Consider the following 21,878-nt stretch of genomic DNA (forward strand, 5'->3'; position numbering starts at 1 on the left):
TCACCAACTAAACCAGTTACCTCTTCATGAGTGAACTGAAATTGTTATGGTGAATCAACGGGCCGCACAAAAGATCCAAACATGGGTCGCAATACTTTAATCGGATCTTCTCTGCCAACGCATTAGCAAGCTTTTGTCGATATTAGACCTAAATACTTGACACTACGCCTATAAAGCCGTTTTAAGTCCTTGGCAGACAAAGCCTCGCCGTTTTCCGATTTGACTACTTTAGATTTTTTGTAAGGTTCTCCGATTTTGTTTTATTTAATTAACGAAAGCGTTTTGAATGATTGAAAGATCATTGCCATAGTTTAATACTTACCGCCAAAATTTCCCATCGACTTTAATATAAAGAAAACTCATTAGATGTATTTGTCGGACGTTAAAATGTTTTATTTTTTTATTTTGTTCATTTTAATTATTCTTATTACTTTTTCATATGTATTTATGTGAGTGTGTATTTTAAAGAAGTTTTTTCTTCTTTCTTTTCATCATTAAATACTATTTTTTACAAGAAGGATACACATTCAGTGGGAACTTAATTAACTATTTTAAAGAATTTAAAATTAAACATAAATTAATAAAACAAAAAAAATATATATATATATATATTTATAAAATAATTAAGAAAGAAATAAAGAAAATAAATGCATAAATTATTACAAATATTTACTACTACCGAGGAGGACAGCTACACCTGAGTAGGGGTGGGAGTGGGAAAACATAAAACGTAGGCCCAGCTCTACCTCTAACATTTAATATATGTATGTATGTATGTATATGTATGTATAATTTAACGCTTTAAATTGTCTTTAGGTTGCAGTTGTGTGAAAATGTTTTATAAGACTTTAGGATCTTAAACTACTAAAGTGGAACATAAAAATTTTGTTTTAGAATAGTTAAAATTTTAGGAGAAATTTTTGTATGTACAACTTAATTAAAATTAAATTAAATTTATAGTAATAAATGCAGTTAAATACAAAATTTAATTAAATTTTAAAAATTTATTAGTAGAAATTTTTAAGTTTTTAAGTATGTACGTATGGCAGTTTAAATATAATCTTTCTCTTATACTTTTCACTTCTTAAGGAGTTAATAGGTTTTCTTAAGTTACTTTAAACATAAATCGTTTTCAAGGAAGAGAGGGACGTCAGGGGGGTTTGTTTGAATACTATCTACAAACTACAAAAATAATTTATTTTATTTATTTGTTGCAATTAACCTTATTTCCACAGAACTTTTTCTTTTTTTGCTTTTTCTTACTTTTGTCTTTAATTATTTAAATTTTAACTTTTTTTTTTGATAATTATTTACACAAGTTATTATGCTTAGTTTAAGATTATTTAACTGAAAATGTTTATCGAAATTAACATAATTAAAGAATAAACTTAAAAATTACATATTATTTATATATATATAAACTTTGTATACACAAAAACTGAAATAAATTTAAACATAAAATAGTTTAACAGTAAAGGGCAAAACTGGTGGTGGTTTACACATAACGAGTTATTTGTGTATGGAATTCTGATAGACATACTTGCAGTTGACTGAACGAGGGTCGTTCTGTGGGTAGTGAGGCCCAACAATAAGCCATTATGGTAAATCTGTAAAGAAAGAGAAGAAGGGGAAACAACGATTTAATTAAAAAGAAAATTAAATAAAATTAAAAATTTATTTATTGAAACTACCTTAAAAAGTAAGATTTGTTTTCAAAACCTCTAATTAAACATAAATCAAGTTTGTAGATTGACCTTTTGGTCAACTGCTAAATTAACCTATGCTTTAAACTGTAAAAAAGTTTATTTCTATTACAGTTCTAGTTCAGTTCTAGATCAGTTCTAGTTCTGTTCTAGTTCAGTTCTAGTTCAGTTCTAGTTCAGTTCTAGTTCAGTTCCAGTTCAGTTCTAGTTCAGTTCTAGTTCAGTTCTAGTTCAGTTCTAGTTCAGTTCTAGTTCAGTTCTAGTTCAGTTCTAGTTCAGTTCTAGTTCAGTTCTAGTTCAGTTCTAGTTCAGTTCTAGTTCAGTTCTAGTTCAGTTCTAGTTCAGTTCTAGTTCAGTTCTAGTTCAGTTCTAGTTCAGTTCTAGTTCAGTTCTAGTTCAGTTCTAGTTCAGTTCTAGTTCAGTTCTAGTTCAGTTCTAGTTCAGTTCTAGTTCAGTTCTAGTTCAGTTCTAGTTCAGTTCTAGTCAAGTTCTCGTTCAGTTCTAGTTCAGTTCTAGTTCAGTTCTAGTTCAGTTCTAGTTCAGTTCTAGTTCAGTTCTAGTTCAGTTCTAGTTCAGTTCTAGTTCAGTTCTAGTTCAGTTCTAGTTCAGTTCTAGTTCAGTTCTAGTTCAGTTCTAGTTCAGTTCTAGTTCAGTTCTAGTTCAGTTCTAGTTCAGTTCTAGTCAGTTCTCGTTCAGTTCTAGTTCAGTTCTAGTTCAGTTCTAGTTCAGTTCTAGTTCAGTTCTAGTTCAGTTCTAGTTCAGTTCTAGTTCAGTTCTAGTTCAGTTCTAGTTCAGTTCTAGTTCAGTTCTAGTTCAGTTCTAGTTCAGTTCTAGTTCAGTTCTAGTTCAGTTCTAGTTCAGTTCTAGTTCAGTTCTAGTTCAGTTCTAGTTCAGTTCTAGTTCAGTTCTAGTTCAGTTCTAGTTCAGTTCTAGTTCAGTTCTAGTTCAGTTCTAGTTCAGTTCTACTTCAGTTCTAGTTCAGTTCTAGTTCAGTTCTAGTTCAGTTCTAGTTCAGTTCTAGTTCAGTTCTAGTTCAGTTCTAGTTCAGTTCTAGTTCAGTTCTAGTTCAGTTCTAGTTCAGTTCTAGTTCAGTTCTAGTTCAGTTCTAGTTCAGTTCTAGTTCAGTTCTAGTTCAGTTCTAGTTCAGTTCTAGTTCAGTTAGTTCAGTTCTAGTTCAGTTCTAGTTCAGTTCTAGTTCAGTTCTAGTTCAGTTCTAGTTCAGTTCTAGTTCAGTTTTACTTCAGTTCTACTTCAGTTCTACTTCAGTTCTAGTTCAGTTCTAGTTCAGTTCTAGTTCAGTTCTAGTTCAGTTCTAGTTCAGTTCTAGTTCAGTTCTAGTTCAGTTCTAGTTCAGTTCTAGTTCAGTTCTAGTTCAGTTCTAGTTCAGTTCTAGTTCAGTTCTAGTTCAGTTCTAGTTCAGTTCTAGTTCAGTTCTAGTTCAGTTCTAGTTCAGTTCTAGTTCAGTTCTAGTTCAGTTCTAGTTCAGTTTAGTTCAGTTCTAGTTCAGTTCTAGTTCAGTTCTAGTTCAGTTCTAGTTCAGTTCTAGTTCAGTTCTAGTTCAGTTCTAGTTCAGTTCTAGTTCAGTTCTAGTTCAGTTCTAGTTCAGTTCTAGTTCAGTTCTAGTTCAGTTCTAGTTCAGTTCTAGTTCAGTTCTAGTTCAGTTCTAGTTCAGTTCTAGTTCAGTTCTAGTTCAGTTCTAGTTCAGTTCTAGTTCAGTTCTAGTTCAGTTCTAGTTCAGTTCTAGTTCAGTTCTAGTTCTAGTTCAGTTCTAGTTCAGTTCTAGTTCAGTTCTAGTTCAGTTTAGTAGTTCAGTTCTAGTTCAGTTCTAGTTCAGTTCTAGTTCAGTTTAGTTCAGTTCTAGTTCAGTTCTAGTTCAGTTCTAGTTCAGTTCTAGTTCAGTTCTAGTTCAGTTCTAGTTCAGTTCTAGTTCTAGTTCAGTTATAGTTCAGTTCTAGTTCAGTTCTAGTCAAGTTCTAGTTCAATTCTAGTTCAGTTCTACTTCAGTTCTAGTTCAGTTCTAGTTTAGTTCTAGTTCAGTTCTAGTTCAGTTCTAGTTCAGTTATAGTCAGTTCTAGTTCGTTCTAGTTCAGTCTAGTTCAGGTCTATTTCAGTTCTAGTTTTCAGTTTAGTTCAGTTCTATTTGCAGTTCTATTTCAGTTTCTAGTTCAGTTCTTAGTTCAGTTCTAGTTTCAGTTCTAGTCAGTTCTAGTTCAGTTCTAGTTCAGTTCTAGTTCAGTTCTAGTTCAGTCCTTTCTTGGACTTATCCCTTAGCTTCATTTACAATTAAATTCCCTTAAATTTGTAAAAAAAAAACTTATTCTACTTACAATTCATCGGGACAATTGAAAGGTTGTGCCAATCGATAACCGTCCTTAAGATAATGTTCCATTCATATGGATCAATTTCAGCATAAGGCATTTTTGCTAACGTACACATCTCCCACATAAGAACACCAAACGACCACACATCGCTGCCCTCGTTGAAATGTTTCTTTTGTATCGCTTCGAGTGACATCCATTTAATCGGACGATTTTCACCATCGCCCAGACAATGATAGTCACCGGGGAATAGATCACGGCTCAAGGAACTGTCACACAGTTTAACACGTAGCTGATCATCAATGCTGTAAAGGAAAGAAGATGGAAAAACAAATATTGATTAAGAAAGTCATCAAATTGGGGATGTAGTATGAGGAGAAGTTTAAGGTGGACTTAAATACCCAATTTTTTAAAATTTATTGAAAAATTTAAGTTCCCCCAAAGAAAGAAAACTGATATACAACGCGTCTTCTAATTGGTTCCTTTTGGATAAAAACCCATTTTTAACAAAAATATCTGAGGCGAAATTTCGATTTGAAGAAGTATATATGTACACGGACAGAAAAACCTCTCGTAAACCCACATTCTTGTAAAATATTAATTCCATTTCCGATTACAAAAATCAATAATACACACAAACAAAACAAAACAAATAAATACTTACACACAATTCCTAGCAGCAATATCTTTATGTATCACACCATGATTATGCAAATGTTCCATGGCCATGGCCAATTGCGAAGACATTAAAACCGTCTGTATGGTGGTCACACTGCGCGCATACGTGGGCTCTTGTAAAAACAATTTCAAATTCCTTGTATTATTGCCCGCTGTATACAGGACAAATGGTGTAGTATAATCCTCAATCGAAACACCCAATATGGAGAGAACATTGGGATGTGAAGCCTCATACAACATCATACCCTCTTGCAGTAGTAGAGTAACTTGCATTTGATTGGCATGCTGGGCCACAGTTTTAACTAGAACTTCTTGACAATCATTGTAAGTGCCACGATAAATACGACCATAAGTGCCTTCCTGTACCAGACACGATAAACGGACACGACACTTTTGCACGTTCAGTTCGTTGAGACGGCGATTAAACTCCTCTGGTTCGTGTTCATACTCGCGGAAAGGTCTGGTCAGGGTGGCATAGGTGGGTGTTATGGTGGAAGGACAGGCATATATGGAATTGTGAGCTGTCGATGATATGGTGGGTAGACGCTGGAAACTGGCTGTTTTTATAAGATGTACACCATGATTGGGACGTTTGGTGGGTCCCTTGGCACAGTAGGCAATCAATATGAGTGTAGTGACTAAGATTAAAGCCAAAATGACACCAATTATTAATGTTATCAGGCCACCAGTAGGTGGAGCTATTGTCTCCTTTAACATGGGATCGAATTCATTCATAATACCTACTGCCATTTCTTCTTTATTGTGTCTGTTGTTGTTGTTGTTATTTTGGTTTATGATACTATTCCGGTTACGTGGATGATTATGATTATTTTCTTCAGCCGAGTGTTCTTCAATGCGATTCTGTTCATGTGCTGTGTCAACCACAGATGATGTGTCATGCATAAAACCATTATTGCTAATGCCACCAACACCCATGCCAGCGAATTTCTGTTCATGTTCTCCCGTACTATAGGGTTCATTGTTAACCTGGTGATTGCTGTTGACTGTATTACCATTGCCATCCTCTTGTAAACCGGCTAAACAAATTTTCTTACGTCTAAATACTAAATCTGTAACGTTGTTGGTCTGCTGGTCGAGTATGATTTCAACGGCAATGGTCACCTCTACTTCAGCATCACGCACCCCCGAACACTTCATGCCAATGGCAAATGTCTGCGGTTCCAATGGTATCTCGCCAATACGTGATATGTTCACTGTGGGACGCGGCAATACAGACGGATCCGAAGTGATTACGTTGAGACTGTAAGGCAGGGGATTATGTGCCAGGCTTTGCCATGTAAATGAGATTTCGTTAATGTTTGCCGGCACCGGTACCGCAAAGTTTAAAGCATAATCATTGACTTGTCCTTCTCGTACATAATATAATTCCGCCGAAACACCTGCAAAACAAAATAAACAGACAAAAAACAGAAATGGTTAAAGAAAATGAGACAAACATGAGGAGACGCATAAAAAATGTGTAGTATTAATAAAATGTCAGTCAGCCACTCACTGGCAGTTGGGTTTTGAAAAAATAAAATTCCAAAATATAACTCTAGATGAAAAGGAAGCAAATAACTGTCTACTGTATTTAGTAGACAGTGGATAAATCCTCTGCTGCAGCAACAAAGAAATTGTAGTATTAGTTTAACTAAATTTTTTAGTTCTTTGGGGAGGAAAAAAAGTGGAATTTTCAGACAAGGATTTACATGGTATCCTTTTTTATTTATTTTTTTATAGAACATAAATAAATTAGAAAAACAAAGAAACGGAAAATTTTGTTACACGTAAAGGCAAAAAATTCAATTTTATTTTGTAAAAGTGAAATTAAATTTTAAAAAAATAACGGAAGTTGTAAGAAATAATAGAAAAAATTGGAGCGTTTTTGGAAAGGGAGATTTGATTAAAGATGAAGGTATTTCAACTGAGGAAAATTTGAATTAAAGGACTGAAAGTGTTTGCTTTTAACCATGATAATAAGAAATATTCCTATTTTTAACGGGTTTATATTGATCCGATTGGTTGAATTGAACTAGAACTAAACTAGTACTAGAATAGAACAGAACTAGAACTGAACTACAACTGAACTAGCTCTGAACTAGAAACGAACTTTAACTAAACTAGAACTAAACTACAACTGAACTAGCACTGAACTATAACTGAACTATAACTGAACTAGAACTGAACTAGAACTGAACTAGAACTGACTAGAACTAGAACTGAACTAGAACTGAACTAGAACTGAACTAGAACTGAACTAGAACTGAACTAGAACTGAACTAGAACTGAACTAGAACTGAACTAGAACTGAACTAGAACTGAACTAGAACTGAACTAGAACTGAACTAGAACTGAACTAGAACTGAACTAGAACTGAACTAGAACTGAACTAGAACTGAACTAGAACTGAACTAGAACTGAACTAGAACTGAACTAGAACTGAACTAGAACTGAACTAGAACTGAACTAGAACTGAACTAGAACTGAACTAGAACTGAACTAGAACTGAACTAGAACTGAACTAGAACTGAACTAGAACTGAACTAGAACTGAACTAGAACTGAACTAGAACTGAACTAGAACTGAACTAGAACTGAACTAGAACTGAACTAGAACTGAACTAGAACTGAACTAGAACTGAACTAGAACTGAACTAGAACTGAACTAGAACTGAACTAGAACTGAACTAGAACTGAACTAGAACTGAACTAGAACTGAAGTAGAACTGAACTAGAACTGAACTAGAACTGAACTACAACTGAACTAGAACTGAACTAGAACTGATCTAAAACTGAACTAGAACTGCTTAAGCAGAACTGAACAAGATTTGTTCTAGTTCTGCCTTAAATTTAATAATTTGTAAATTAACATTGTTCTTAAGTGCTTCAGAATCTGAAAAAAACACATTTCATTTGCAACATATTGCTGGTTACATAAATTAAAGTTTAAATTGCTTTTTTCGTCCCTTAATGGGCTTTTCAGATTAACTACCTTAAAATAAACAAAACTTTGGACATTTTCAAGCTTTAGTAATAATTTAAAAAAGTTTGTTAATACTTCAAACGAAATAAAAAGTAACAATACCTGAGACTAGGATAACAACTTCCTTCCTGGTCTTTTATGTTTATTTTTTATAATAAATCTCTAAACATACTTTAATCATTGTCATTCATTAATCGTTGACTTTAAAGTTTTATTATTTTTTCTTTGTTTAAAACTTCCCCCTACCAAATTCAATTAGATCGAAATGGTAAACAAAATAAAAATCTCAAAAAAAGAAAAAACGAAAACTTTACTGGTGTTGAAGCTTTTTTTATAAGGCTGTTATTATTTTTGTTGTTGGTATTATTATCAGCAAACAACAACAAACAAATTTTCAAATAAAAAGAGGAAAAGGAAACAAAACAGAAATTGTAAAAAAGTTTTTTTTATAGAGCAAACGTTTAAACATCCATCATTTTTCCACAACAGTAAAAGAGAAATAAAAGGACATCATGTATCTCTAAAATGGATAATAAAATTGGTAGTAAGCAAAGCATATTTTCCATAACAAATCCCCCCTAAAGACAAATTTAACCATAACTTCCAAAAAGACAGAAATGTATAGAAATTTGTGTGTGTGTGTAAAATTTAGGTGTTTGTTGTTATTGTTTGGTTTTGTTACACTTATTGTAAATGTTTAACCATTGGAAAGACTGTTCGGGTTGTTAACCAAGGAGTGTTAGTAGGGGGGGTGGCGGATACACAATTTTTTTCTTTTACAAGCCGCCTCTTGATAAATTTGATTACACTTCCATTATATGTCTGTATGAAATTTTGTTGTAAAAAAATCTTGCTGGTTTCTTTTGTTGGTTTAGTGGCAAAATTCTTATAGTGGTTAAAGCTTTTGACTGCTTCTGTTTTTTTTTTTATTTTGCTCCTATTGGGCACGCTTGAATGATGGACAAATGTTTGCATTTTAAGGATTTATTACTTTATTTTGCTAACATTTTATTGTGTGTTTATTATATGCCAACATTACAGTTTATTTCTCCGTTTGTCCTCTATTTTTCTCCTTCTACCAGGAAATGTTTACTTTTATAAATTGAAAAACTTTTAAACTGAGTTTACTGTGTTTTTGTTTTCAGTTTAACGTTAAATAAATTATTAAAAAATGATTGTTGTTTTTTTACAGTGTAATAAATACATTTCTAGGGACATTAATAACAGCAAAGGTGTAAGCAATAACAATAAAAATAAGAAAATATATTAAACTGTTATAAGTTAATTTAATTTGTTGTAATAATGGAGGATATTGAAAGAAAAATTTATTTACTTTTTTAAAAGAAATACTAACGGATTACTTTTATTAAATGAAATGAAAGTTGTTAATGACCAGTTCTAGATTAGTTCTAGTTCAGTTCTAGATCAGTTCTAGTTCAGTTCTAGTTCAGTTCTAGTTCAGTTCTAGTTCAGTTCTAGTTCAGTTCTAGTTCAGTTCTAGTTCAGTTCTAGTTCAGTTCTAGTTCAGTTCTAGTTCAGTTCTAGTTCAGTTCTAGTTCAGTTCTAGTTCAGTTCTAGTTCAGTTCTAGTTCAGTTCTAGTTCAGTTCTAGTTCAGTTCTAGTTCAGTTCTAGTTCAGTTCTAGTTCAGTTCTAGTTCAGTTCCAGTCAGTTCTAGTTCAGTTCTAGTTCAGTTCTAGTTTCTAGTTCTAGTTCAGTTCAGTTCTAGTTCAGTTCTAGTTCAGTTCTAGTTCAGTTCCTAGTTCAGTTCTAGTTCAGTTCTAGTTCAGTTCTAGTTCAGTTCTAGTTCAGTTCTAGTTCAGTTCTAGTTCAGTTCTAGTTCAGTTCTAGTTCAGTTCTAGTTCAGTTCTAGTTCAGTTCTAGTTCAGTTTCTAGTTCAGTTCTAGTTCAGTTCTAGTTCAGTTCTAGTTCAGTTCTAGTTCAGTTCTAGTTCAGTTCTAGTTCAGTTCTAGTTCAGTTCTAGTTCATCTAGTCAGTTCTAGTTCAGTTCTAGTTCAGTTCTAGTTCAGTTCTAGTTCTAGTTCAGTTCTAGTTCAGTTCTAGTTCAGTTCTAGTTCAGTTCTAGTTCAGTTCTAGTTCAGTTCTAGTTCAGTTCTAGTTCAGTTCTAGTTCAGTTCTAGTTCAGTTCTAGTTCAGTTCTAGTTCAGTTCTAGTTCAGTTCTAGTTCAGTTCTAGTTCAGTTCTAGTTCAGTTCTAGTTCAGTTCTAGTTCAGTTCTAGTTCAGTTCTAGTTCAGTTCTAGTTCAGTTCTAGTTCAGTTCTAATTCAGTTCTAGTTCAGTTCTAGTTCAGTTCTAGTTTAGTTCTAGTTAGTTCTTCTAGTTCAGTTCTAGTTCAGTTCTAGTTCAGTTCTAGTTCAGTTCTAGTTCAGTTCTAGTTCAGTTCTAGTTCAGTTCTAGTTCAGTTCTAGTTCTAGTTCCAGTTCAGTTCTAGTTCAGTTCTAGTTCAGTTCTAGTTCAGTTCAGTTCAGTTCTAGTTCAGTTCTAGTTCAGTTCTCAGTTAGTTCAGTTCTAGTTCAGTTCTAGTTCAGTTCTAGTTCAGTTCTAGTTCAGTTCTAGTTCAGTTCTAGTTTCAGTTCTAGTTCAGTTCTAGTTCAGTTCTAGTTCAGTTCTAGTTCAGTTCTAGTTCAGTTCTAGTTCAGTTCTAGTTCAGTTCTAGTTCAGTCTAGTTCAGTTCTAGTTCAGTTCTAGTTCAGTTCTAGTTCAGTTCTAGTTCAGTAGTTCTAGTTCAGTTTAGTTCAGTTCTAGTTCAGTTCTAGTTCAGTTCTAGTCAGTTCTAGTTCAGTTCTAGTTCAGTTCTAGTTCAGTTCTAGTTCAGTTTCTAGTTCAGTTCTAGTTCAGTTCTAGTTCAGTTCTAGTTCAGTTCTAGTTCAGTTCTAGTCAGTTCTAGGTTCAGTTCTAGTTCAGTTCTAGTTCAGTTCTAGTTCAGTTCTAGTTCAGTTCTAGTCAGTTCTAGTTCAGTTCTAGTTCAGTTCTAGTTCAGTTCTAGTTCAGTTCTAGTTCAGTTCTAGTTCAGTTCTAGTTCAGTTCTAGTTCAGTTCTAGTTCAGTTCTAGTTCAGTTCTAGTTCAGTTCTAGTTCAGTTCTAGTTCAGTCTAGTTCAGTTCTAGTTCAGTTCTAGTTCAGTTCTAGTCAGTTCTAGTTCAGTTCTAGTTCAGTTCTAGTTCAGTTCTAGTTCAGTTCTAGTTCAGTTCTAGTTCAGTTCTAGTTCAGTTCTAGTTCAGTTCTAGTTCAGTTCTAGTTCAGTTCTAGTTCAGTTCTAGTTCAGTTCTAGTTCAGTTCTAGTTCAGTTCTAGTTCAGTTCTAGTTCAGTTCTAGTTCAGTAGTTCAGTTCTAGTTCAGTTCTAGTTCAGTTTAGTTCAGTTCTAGTTCAGTTTTAGTTCAGTTCTAGTTCTATTTCAAATCTGCTTCAGTTCAAGTTTAATTCTAATTCACTTCACCAAACACTAAACTAATTTATTTTAAATAAATCCAAAGATAAAACCAATAACCATATTGCTTTTTATTAAAATTTTTTTCCTAAGAATTTGTTACATTCCATCAAGCCTTATCAAAAACAAAAGCAAAAAAATCATAGAAAACAAACAATAAGAATTTAATAGATTTATAGAAGACAAAGTTTATTTTTCCAATTAAAAACGCTTCACCTTAAATGACACAAAAAAATCCATAAACAGGGAGACAAACAAACTAAAAGACGAACCAAATACAGACGGACATACAGACATACGGATGAATATGAAAAAAGTAGCTAGAGCTGAGGAAAGAAAGACGACATTGATGCTTTAAGCCTCAACACTTAAATTATTCTACCACATTCAATAGCCAAAAACAACCATACAAGTTCAAACCATATGTAGTCATATGAAAATGCCATGAATGATGATGAGGCTTCATCAATATGTTGGTTTATAGGTTTGGTTGTTTGGATATCTATGATGCTGATGATGATAATAATGTTGATGATGATTATAATGCCATAAGGCTTCTTTCCTTCAATCTTTTTATCTTTGTGCTTTTACAGCACAAACATTGCTGCCAAAGAAAATTTACACTTCAATGGTCATTATGGCTGCAAGAAAAACAACAGCAATAGCAACATAAACATCAACATCAACAACACCCATCATACACCAACACACTCTGTCAAACACTCTTTTGCTAACACCAAGCCCAATGTTTCTAAAAAAAGTAAAACTTTAGGCCAAATATGTTGTATGTGTCTGCCAAGAGAAAAAAACCTCTAGCAAAAGACTAAAATTCCTTTACACATTGACATTAACTTTTGCAACCAATATTTCTTTTTATGGACAAAACCAATGATGTGCTTGCTGCTAGCTGCTCATGTCATGGAAAGTTTTTCTCCTATCGGGTTCTGTTTTGTTTTAGGTTTTGCGTCTAAAAATCATCAATCCATCTATGTGCATAGAACATAGTTTTGATGTGAAAAGTTAACCAAATATTACAACAATAAAAATGGTTTTAATACCCAATATGTCGGAGGAAAAAACTACTTGTGATACTAAGGATTAGTTTAAACATGAACACACATGAAAATGGTAAAATTTTTTTAGCAGAGTTTTGAAAGGATAATGTTTTGTAGGTGAATTTCTTTGAAAAAGTTTAAATTATTATATGGACTGGACTATTATTTGGAGTCTATGAAGTCTATGGTCCAGACTGTTGACTAATATATGGACGAAACTGTTAACGTTTCTTTGTAATAGTTTAAAGTCTAGCTATAGATAAGTTTATGGACCAGGCTAGTCTATTAAGTAGTATATAGAACAGTCTACTGAGCAGTCTATTGAACAGTCTATAACTAGTATATGGACCTATCTATTGACCAGTCGAAAGCAAGAAATCTTATGAAAACTCTTTTCAGTGCGTTCCGTAGAGCTTCAAAGATCAGTCAAAACATAAGCTCTTGTTCCTTATCTAGCGGATGTCCATACGTATTCTGAAGATGTGCAAGTTTATCGGAAATCTTTTAATAAAATGTAATGTTTTTCAATGGTATGGAGTTGTCTACTGACGAGTTGAAAGCAGGAGATCATATAAGACCTCATAAGAGAACTCTTTGCCGTTAACTCTTTTAAATCGTGCGATCCTAAGACTTCATAGATCAGTCAAAACATAAGCACATGTTCCTTATCTAACGGATATCCTAACGAATTCTAATGAAATACAAGTTTATCGGAAACCTTTTACTCATGAGAGAACTTTTTGCCGAGTGCTAGAAATCTTATGAGAACTCATAAGAGAACTCTTTGCCGTTAATTCATTTAAATCGTGCGATCGTACAGTATCATAGTTCAGTCAAAACAAAAACTCATGTTCTTTATCTAACGGTTGTCCATAAGAATTCTAAAGAAATGCTAGTTAATCAGGAAACTTTTTATCAAATAGTTAAGCTATTCGATTGCCGAAAATTTCGGTTCTATTCCAACTATTGATCACATTCCTTTCAACTCCCTATATTGTTCTTTTCCAGTTAGTTTAAACATTTTATTGGCTTATTTCGTTTAATATCAAGTACAAAAACTGAGAAGAAGGTTGGTTGGTTTTCTGTAAATTCCAAAAAAAATAACAACAACAACAACTTTGTAATAATACAGATTTTGAAATTAAAAACAACATCAAGCCAACAACTGATTTCATATGCACACAAATAAGACAACAAATACCACATGCCAACAACACCGATGTTCAAGAATACCCTGAAATACGTGGTGCCAATTCTCAAACTAGTGACTTTATGGTTTAACACCTGCTTATAGAATTAGCTATGGCAACAAATGGTTAAAGCTTTTGTACCTATAGGAAGTCTATTGATCGTAGGTACATAGATAATGATCATCACAGTTTCCTCGATATCTAAAAAGACCCATTTCTAAGATACAGTTCTGAAAGAAAGATTTAAAGTTTCCTCTTCCAGACTTACGTGGGGAATCTAAAGCGCCCAATATCTAGCTCTCTGCATTAAATGGGGAGACTGAAGGAAAGCCTGATTTCCACTCTTCATTTTTTGAAATAACAAAGCGATGGATTGTCTATTTGAGGATTCACTTTCTCGCTGTATTACTACCACGATCGAGTTACTCTTTACATTACTTTGGAACACTAAAGTGGCGATTCATTTCAAAATTTGGGACAATTAGACTTTTGGCCTGATTTCCACTCCACATTTCTTGAGAAAGTAAAGGGATGAATGTGTTCAAAGTTTAACTCTAACATGAGGACTCACTTTCTAGCTGTATTACGGACACTAATATGAAGATTAATTACTGTTTACATTACTTTGGGACACTAAAATAACTACTCATTTTAAAATTTTAGACAACGACTCTTGGCCTTTATACTGCCTAAACGGAATGCAATAACTCCTTGCAAAATTGCGCGTAAAATAATCGACAAACTTAAGAGTAATCTGATTTCAACTCTTCTATTCAGGAGAAACTTTATCGATCCTCTCTATATTTAGGAACTCTAAAGAGAGGATTAATGTTCTCGCTGTATTACTTGCGAACACTAATATAGCACCTCTCTGCATTACTAAGGAGCACAAAAGTGGCGATTCCAGCAGTTCAGCCTGACAGACCTGAGAAAGTCAATCGTCTTTCCATAGTTTACGAAGAGACAGCCAGAAACCTAGTCCAAGGGAGTCTAAGCACGTTTATGAACATTTTTGCTAAAATTTGAGTCCACTCTGTAGATTACTTAGGGATTGTAAAGAAGCGACTGCCTCCGCTCTCGCCTACAAAGAGGACACTGAAGTGATGATTGTCTTCACTCTCATTTACCAAGAGTACTTTCTAAACACGAATTAGAGACAACCAAATGGCTAGAAGTTAGGGGAAATTACTCTTTATGGAAACGGAGAACACATTGACTCCTTTTAAAACTACCGGGAAAACTGCTCAACAACCGTCCAACCAAATTTGTATATGTGGTAAATAGTTATAAGTCTGTATGTAGCAGTAGATTTTGCCTTAAACCAAAAGTCGATAAAAGGCAAACAGAATGCCAACAACAACATCTAACACTCATCGTCAACATCTTCCAAAGAATATGAAATAGACAAGCTGATGCTAAAGCTCACAAAAGCTTAAAATGGTAAATTGCAAAATATGTAGTTTCTACGTAAAACATGGTTGCATATTAAATTCTATGCCACATTGAATTTAAAAAGATGTTGACTGCAGCAGAACCTAAAAGAAAATCCTTAGTAACAACATTACAATAAGAACAACAACAACAAAGATACTGTATGAGGAAAACATCATGATGCATCATGCATAATAATTATTACATATTGTACAATGATGATAATAATGGTTCAATGTTCAGGTAACAAAGCTGTTGAGAGTATGTATCGTTTATAGATAGAGAAGATACACCTATGTTGGTTGGCTTTGTTAAGTGCAACAGAAATCGTAGCAGTTAAGACAACAAATGGTAGTAACAATCAGGTAATAACCAAGAGGTAAATCTTTGATAGACTAACTAAACAGACCAAGGCTTAAATGAATATAAATGTGATCAGTTTTAAGCAGAAGAGAACAAATTATTATTAAGCTTCAGCTGTAATAGAATACACTGAGAGAAATTCTTACAAAAAATCTTAAATATGTGGCACTCTTATTATAATCCCATTGCAGTTACTTTTCTCTTTTACAATAGTCAACATGCGTATGTTTTCCACAAACATGTATTTGTTTCTTTTTGGTTCATTTTAACATTTTTAACTTTATTTGTACAGTTATAGCTTAAACAAAACTGTGGCATGAATTTTAAGCTGCAACAACTATGACTACTCTAACTGCAGTTGTCTTTGCTACCGGAACAACAACAACAAACGATAACAATACATATTTTACAAGTTATATTAAAAGAAGATTCCTAGATGCCACAATATGTGGCATGTTATGTTTTAATGTTGCAACTAGCTATTACTATGCCATTATTACTAACTTTATGTGATTTTACTGTAATATTTTCTTATTATGGAAATTAGTTTTACCGTATTTAGTAAGTTTAACATTTTAGTTTTACTTTACTGCAATGTTGCATAAAGATAATTGTCGTGTGTGTGTGTAAAACATATTTCTGTTGCAAGTGCTACATAGCTACCTTTTGTTGTTTGTTTTAGCTTTAAGCCTCTTATTTATTGTTTAACAATTAATTTAGCAAAAAGGAAATAAATTCATTTAAAACAAAATGTTAAAGCCAATTGAAGGGAATTTCAATATTGCATACTTTTAGGAAAACTAAACAAAGTGTAAATCGGGTTTACATGGCAAGTAGTTTGGAAATGTTCATTAGAATGAAATTTTTTATATTTCGAGAATTATTGGTTATTTAAGGACGTCATTGGTTCTTAAGTTACTCATTCTTTCTTGAACTGTAACAGATAACAATTGCATATCTTGAGGGGAACTTAATAAAGGGTGGCATATTTATTGGAGTATCATTTAGCTAATGTATGGCTGTGTATTTGGTGGCAAGTAGTTCGTTATTAAATGTTTATACTTCGAAAATATTTATTGTTTACCCAAGGATTCTTTTTTGAATCAAATAACAATTACATATCTTTAGGAAAACTAAATAAACGATTGCATATTTATTGGGATATATAAAAATATTGCAAAGGGGTTGGAAATCGATATCAAATCATTATATACTTCATACAATTATTGATTACATAAGGACGTTATAAGACCCCATGCTATCCAGGGATCGTATTACATGTCAATCGATTAATATTCTTTTAGAAAACTTCTCCAAAAAGAATAGGTTGTTGTTGTATATTGGCCGTGACTGGACGTTCTTCCCTGGGGAAAAAACTTCCGGTTGATTCAGCTGTTGCTGACTGGACAATCTTTGGCCGATTGAGAATCGGGTCTTTCCGGAGCGGAGAGCCAATTGTCGTGGGAATGTATAGGTTAACATATGAAATATCAGGAATTAAGAAGTTTACAACTGGGTCGTTGTATCTCTATTTAAAGTAAAAATTCCAGAGATCGCACAATCAAAAACTTGTCTGAATATGTTCCATTGATTTCAACATGCGGGAGATGTTTCGGAAGTGGAGATTTTGTCTTCAGCCAAAAAGTCTGAAGACCAAGAATTTGAAGGCATTAGACCACGAGTATTATTACCAAACTTGACAATCTCGTTTAGAGATACTCAATCAGCAACTGTAAAGGGTTTGCGATCTGCTGGATTGATCCAAAATCAGGGAAATTGAAGTTGAAAGATCTTGAACAACGATTTTGCGACATTTGGATTCAACTCTATAAATGAAAATCACTTTTGCAACGAATAGTTTCTTGCAATGAAAAATGGATCCATTATAATAATTCGAAGCTTAAGAGATCGTATGTGAAGCACGGCTTACCAACTGAATCTACGCTAAAGCCAAATATCTGGGACATTAAGGTTATATTCTGTATTTGGTGGGAACAAAAGGGTCTTCTAATATAAGCTAATGAAATCGGACGGTAACATTACAGGGACTCTGTGCTAGTGCAACTAATCCATTTTGAGGTGAGCAGCGGTCGAAAAACATATATGGAAGCTCGTAGCACACTCGGTCACATGATGCAATACCTATTGAAAACTATATAGAAAGAGGAGATTGTACAAGTTTTATTGTTAACCGATTTATAGTCCACACCTTGCCCCGTCCTACGTAATCTTATGACGGTCAATGAAGAACTCTATCTACCTCTTTCTCTCTCTACCTCTCTGGGGTATGCTTCACTTCAGAATATCCCAGAGAGAGAGAGAAAGATCTTCATCGATCGACACAGACTATAGTCGGAGAAGGAAAGGTTCGAATTACTCCGGAACCTTACCCCGTCTGACTATAGTTTGTGTCGATCTCTGGAACCTTACCCCGTCCGACTATAGTTTGTGTCAATCGATGAGGAACTTTCTCTCTCTTTCTCTGGGATATGCTTCACCATCCGACTTAAGTTTGTGACGATCGGTGAAGAACTTTCTCTCTCCCTCTTTGGGATATTCTGAAGTGAAGCATATCCCAAAGAGATAGAGAGAGATAGAGAGAGAAAAAGAGTGAGCTCTTCATCGATCGACACAAACTATAGTCGGACGGGGAAAGGTTCGAATTACTCTTCAACCTTACCCCGTTCGACTATAGTTTGTGTCGATCGATGAAGAACTTTCTCTCTCTCTCTCTAGGATATGCTTCACCATCTGACTAAAGTTTGAGACGATCGGTGAAGATTTTTCTCTCTCTCTCTCTCTCTCTCTCTCTGGGATATTCTGAAGTGAAGCATATCCTAGAGAGATAGAGAGAGAGAGACAAACAAGTTCTATATGAGTTGTATATCGATCGACACAAACTATAGTCGGACGTCCGAGGATATAGTTTGTGTCGATCGATGAGGAACTTTCTCTCTCTCTCTGGGATATGCTCCACCATCTGACTAAACTTTGTGGCGATCGGTGAAGAACTTTCTCTCTCTCTTTGATATATACTTCACGTCTGAACAGGTTACTCGAAGTGGGCTTAATTATCTCTAGGACTCAAAAAATAAACAGTTCTTCCATTGATGGGAATTTCTTATTTAATTTTCTTTTTCTCAATTTTAATCATCTTTATTTTTTTCTCATAATTAAATTTACACTCTTCTTAATTCCTTTTCATTTATTTTCCAACTTGCCACTCTTTATTAATTAAACATTTTATTTTTGTTCAAATTTTTTTTTTTTTTATTTCTTTTTTCATTTTTTTATTTGAAGTTTTAGTTCATTCATTTAATGCTATTTTATTGTTGTAATTAAGTTTTGTCCATCTTTTTTTTTCAAATAGAAAAAAAAACGAAATAAATGAAATTATGAAATATACTCATAATAATGATTCATATTTTTCAAACATTTATCCGCTGGATGTCTGTTAATTTCGTTAGAGTTTTTTTTTTCATATAATTTCTTCAATTTATTTTGTTGATTAATTTATATTTTTTTAGGCTACATTGTTGGTTTGTATTAAATTTTATATTTTAACAACAACATCATCAAATTGATTTAATTAGATTTGTACGTTTTGGAAAATGGTTAGAAAATGTGTTAAAATACTTTTTTAAATGATTACCCTCATAAAAAAATGTTGTATTTAGTATTTATAGGTTTTGGTTGTTAGTAGTTAGCGTTGAGGAGAGTAGATTGTAGTTTTTATTTTTGAAAGGTCTTATGGGAACAATTAAGTTAAATATTTTTATATAAAAGACTTTGATCGAAGTTGGAAAAAGGAGAAGATAAGAAAATAACAAGTTTATCGTTCACACAGAACAACTAATTTAGTTGTGACAACAGAATTATAACTTTAACAAACGAAACTCTTAGTTGCGCTAGCAAAGTTTTAGGTACAGTGACAAAAATTTGATTGCTGCTAAGGAAATTTGTTTTTTAAAAACAACTTTTCTGTTAGAAATGAATAATTTTTAACTTTAAAATATTTACAGCCTCATAAAGGAGTATGTAAACTTTCCGTAATATTTTTAATAACCTCAATCCTCTTAAAGCAATTTCTGGCTTTAGCCAATAAACATTTTTCCAGGTTTTATTTAATAAACAACAATTAGTTTTAAAAGACCCCATTAAATAAAATTGTTTCAAATAAAAGCAAAATTTGTTAAAACCCTTATCTACACACCCCTAAATTTTAGTTCTGTCCAAATCTTTAAATAGATTTTAAAACTATGGCAAAAAAAGGAAACTGTAGTTTTAAAAATAACAATGACATTCTATATAAAAAAACACTTTTACCCACAAAAAAAAGGATCTTAAGTTATTTTGAAACTATTTTAAAACTCATCTACCGTATGTATACACAAAAAAAAAACTGACCTTAATTGTTTGAGTATGTGTTGGTAAAGAATGAGTATGTGTGTATATTTCTTCAATATCCTGCAGTTTTAAAAGTGACAGTGGATACCTTTATACTGCGCAGAAATGATAACTGTACACTTTATTTATTCCTGGTAATGTATGGTAGAAACAATTCTTTATAACGTGTCTCTTTGTAGTCCGAAATGTAATTTTATTTCGATGAATGTGTTTCATCGGTTTCAACATCGAGAGAGATTTCAAGAGATTGTTCAGAAGTAATGATTTTGACATGGAAGATAAAGTTCCAAGATCCGTCCAAATAAGTTTTAAGACCAAAAATTGAAAGCATTGATTCATGAAGATGATTCACCATAATCAAATAGAAGTTTTAGAATCATTGGGAGCTACTCAAGAAGAAGCTTTAAAACGTTTGCGAGCAACTGGATTCAGTCAAAAGAGTATCATACAGATTGGAGCCGTGAGACCTTGAAAGACGATTTTTAATATCCGAAATGCAGCTTGAATGCTATAAAAGAAATGTATCCATTACGATAACCCGAAGCCTAAGAGATCGTATGAGAAGTCCGACTTAAAAGGCAAATCAGCAACAAAGCCAAATATCTAAGTTGTTAAAGTAATGCTTTGTATTTTTTGGGTCCAAAAGGGTTCTACCTATAATGAGCTGCTGAAATACGGCCAGACCATGACTAGATATAAGCCAGATGTTGCAATTCTAGAACTATTTATAGTCCAGACCTTGTTCCATCTGACTAACGTTTGTTACAATCTATACAGAACGCTCTCTGTCTGGGATAAGCATCACTTCAGAACACAGTATCGGATATTTGCCTCAAAAGAGATACTTTTTCTAATTTCCTAAAGAACGCGTCTCTAGGTTGCTGTTAGGAAGGGATTATGGAAAATGCTTTCACGTCAGGTAAGGGAGGGCTAAATGTACGCAGTATCCGATATTTGTATGATAATACTTGGTCTCAAAAGAGGCACTTTTTCAAATTTCCTAAAGAACGCGTCTCCAGGTTGATGATAGGAAGAGAATATGGAAAATGATTTCACCTCAGGCGAGGGAGGCCAAAATGTCCACCATACATTCCTACAGGATCAAAATTGCATTAAGAATATGTTCCTCTAAAACAAAAACCAATTAAGCAAGTGCTGGTCGACTGGCGGGTATGTATCGTTGGCATTCTGGTTACCCTGGTCTCTGTGGAGGACAGTGCGTCAATGTAGAGCTGATAAAAAGTATGTATTCTTAAGGAGAAAGAGAAGAGGTGAATGACAGCATAGCTATGCCATCGACCATGAAGTTGAAGAAGATGCTTCAGAAGATTATATTGCGAGTTATTCCAGAACACTCCGAAGGGTATATAAGGTACTTCTTCCAGTTCTGAGAAAAAACTCGAGGAGATAATGTGTTTTAGACAACTTTTCCGTAGGAAAAGAATCCTCTACCAACATGGATACGATAGTTATGCCTTTTCAATTTGGTCCTATCACTTATTAGAAGTGAAAAGAAGTGCATAATCTTAAGAACCTCTACCTTTGGTTTGAAGTTCTGACTCTGAATCCTCGAATGATTACAACAACACCATTATACTTAATCCCAATAAGAATGAAGTATAACGAATGGTGGAGAAGGTGAATCGACCAGGAAGTTGAAGAATATGCTTCAGAAGATTGTATCGAGAGTAGTTCCAGAAGACCTCCGAAGGATATATCGAGTTCGCTTTCACCCTCTGAGGCAAAGAGAAAGAAATCTTCCGAGAAGCTTAACACTGAGAAAAACTCAAGGAGTAAAAGTGTTTCAGACAACTTTCCCGAATGAAACATGGATTCATCTTCGATACGATGTTGATGCCTTTTCGTGACCTTTTAGAGGTGAAAATAATTATGTACTCTTAAGGAGCTTCGAGCAACCTCTGACTTTTAATATGGTGGTAGAGATGATGGACACCATAGCTAAACTATCGACCAGGAAATTGGAGAAGTTGCTTTGGATCATATTGCAAGTAACTTCAGAATACTCCGAAGGCTGTCTCTTTCTACCTCAGAGGGAGCTTGCTAGAAGCTACACTTTGAGAATAAGACTCTGAAGACTGCCTCTTTCTACCTCAGAGGGAGCTTCAAACAAGCTAGACACTGAGAATAAGCCCTAAAAGAAGAAGAGAATAAAAGCCTCCACCAACGTGAATACAATACTAATGCCTCTTTATTTCCTTTCGAACCTATTAACCAAACATTATCTACTTTGCACTAACTACTACACTAACCCCTTGTAATCTATATAAAGTCCTATGACTTTGCT

The 21,878-nt window shown here is 33.7% G+C and overlaps 1 protein-coding gene across 1 annotated transcript in view; it reads right to left on the bottom strand.

Annotated features, from left to right (window-relative positions):
• Positions 1-455: 455 nt before the first annotated feature.
• Positions 456-21,878, bottom strand: part of LOC119600814 (tyrosine-protein kinase Drl) — a 56,569-nt gene continuing 35,146 nt past the window's right edge. Inside the window, 4 exon segments of the mRNA XM_037951370.1 lie at positions 456-1,607; positions 4,031-4,094; positions 4,097-4,326; positions 4,686-6,099. Coding sequence (XP_037807298.1) covers positions 1,496-1,607; positions 4,031-4,094; positions 4,097-4,326; positions 4,686-6,099 — 1,820 coding nt within the window. The 3' untranslated portion in view covers positions 456-1,495.

Source organism: Lucilia sericata, unplaced genomic scaffold (assembly GCF_015586225.1).
Source record: "Lucilia sericata isolate MDLA Ls3-8-SP2 unplaced genomic scaffold, ASM1558622v1 Contig000122F_arrow, whole genome shotgun sequence".
Classification (NCBI taxonomy): domain Eukaryota; kingdom Metazoa; phylum Arthropoda; class Insecta; order Diptera; family Calliphoridae; genus Lucilia; species Lucilia sericata.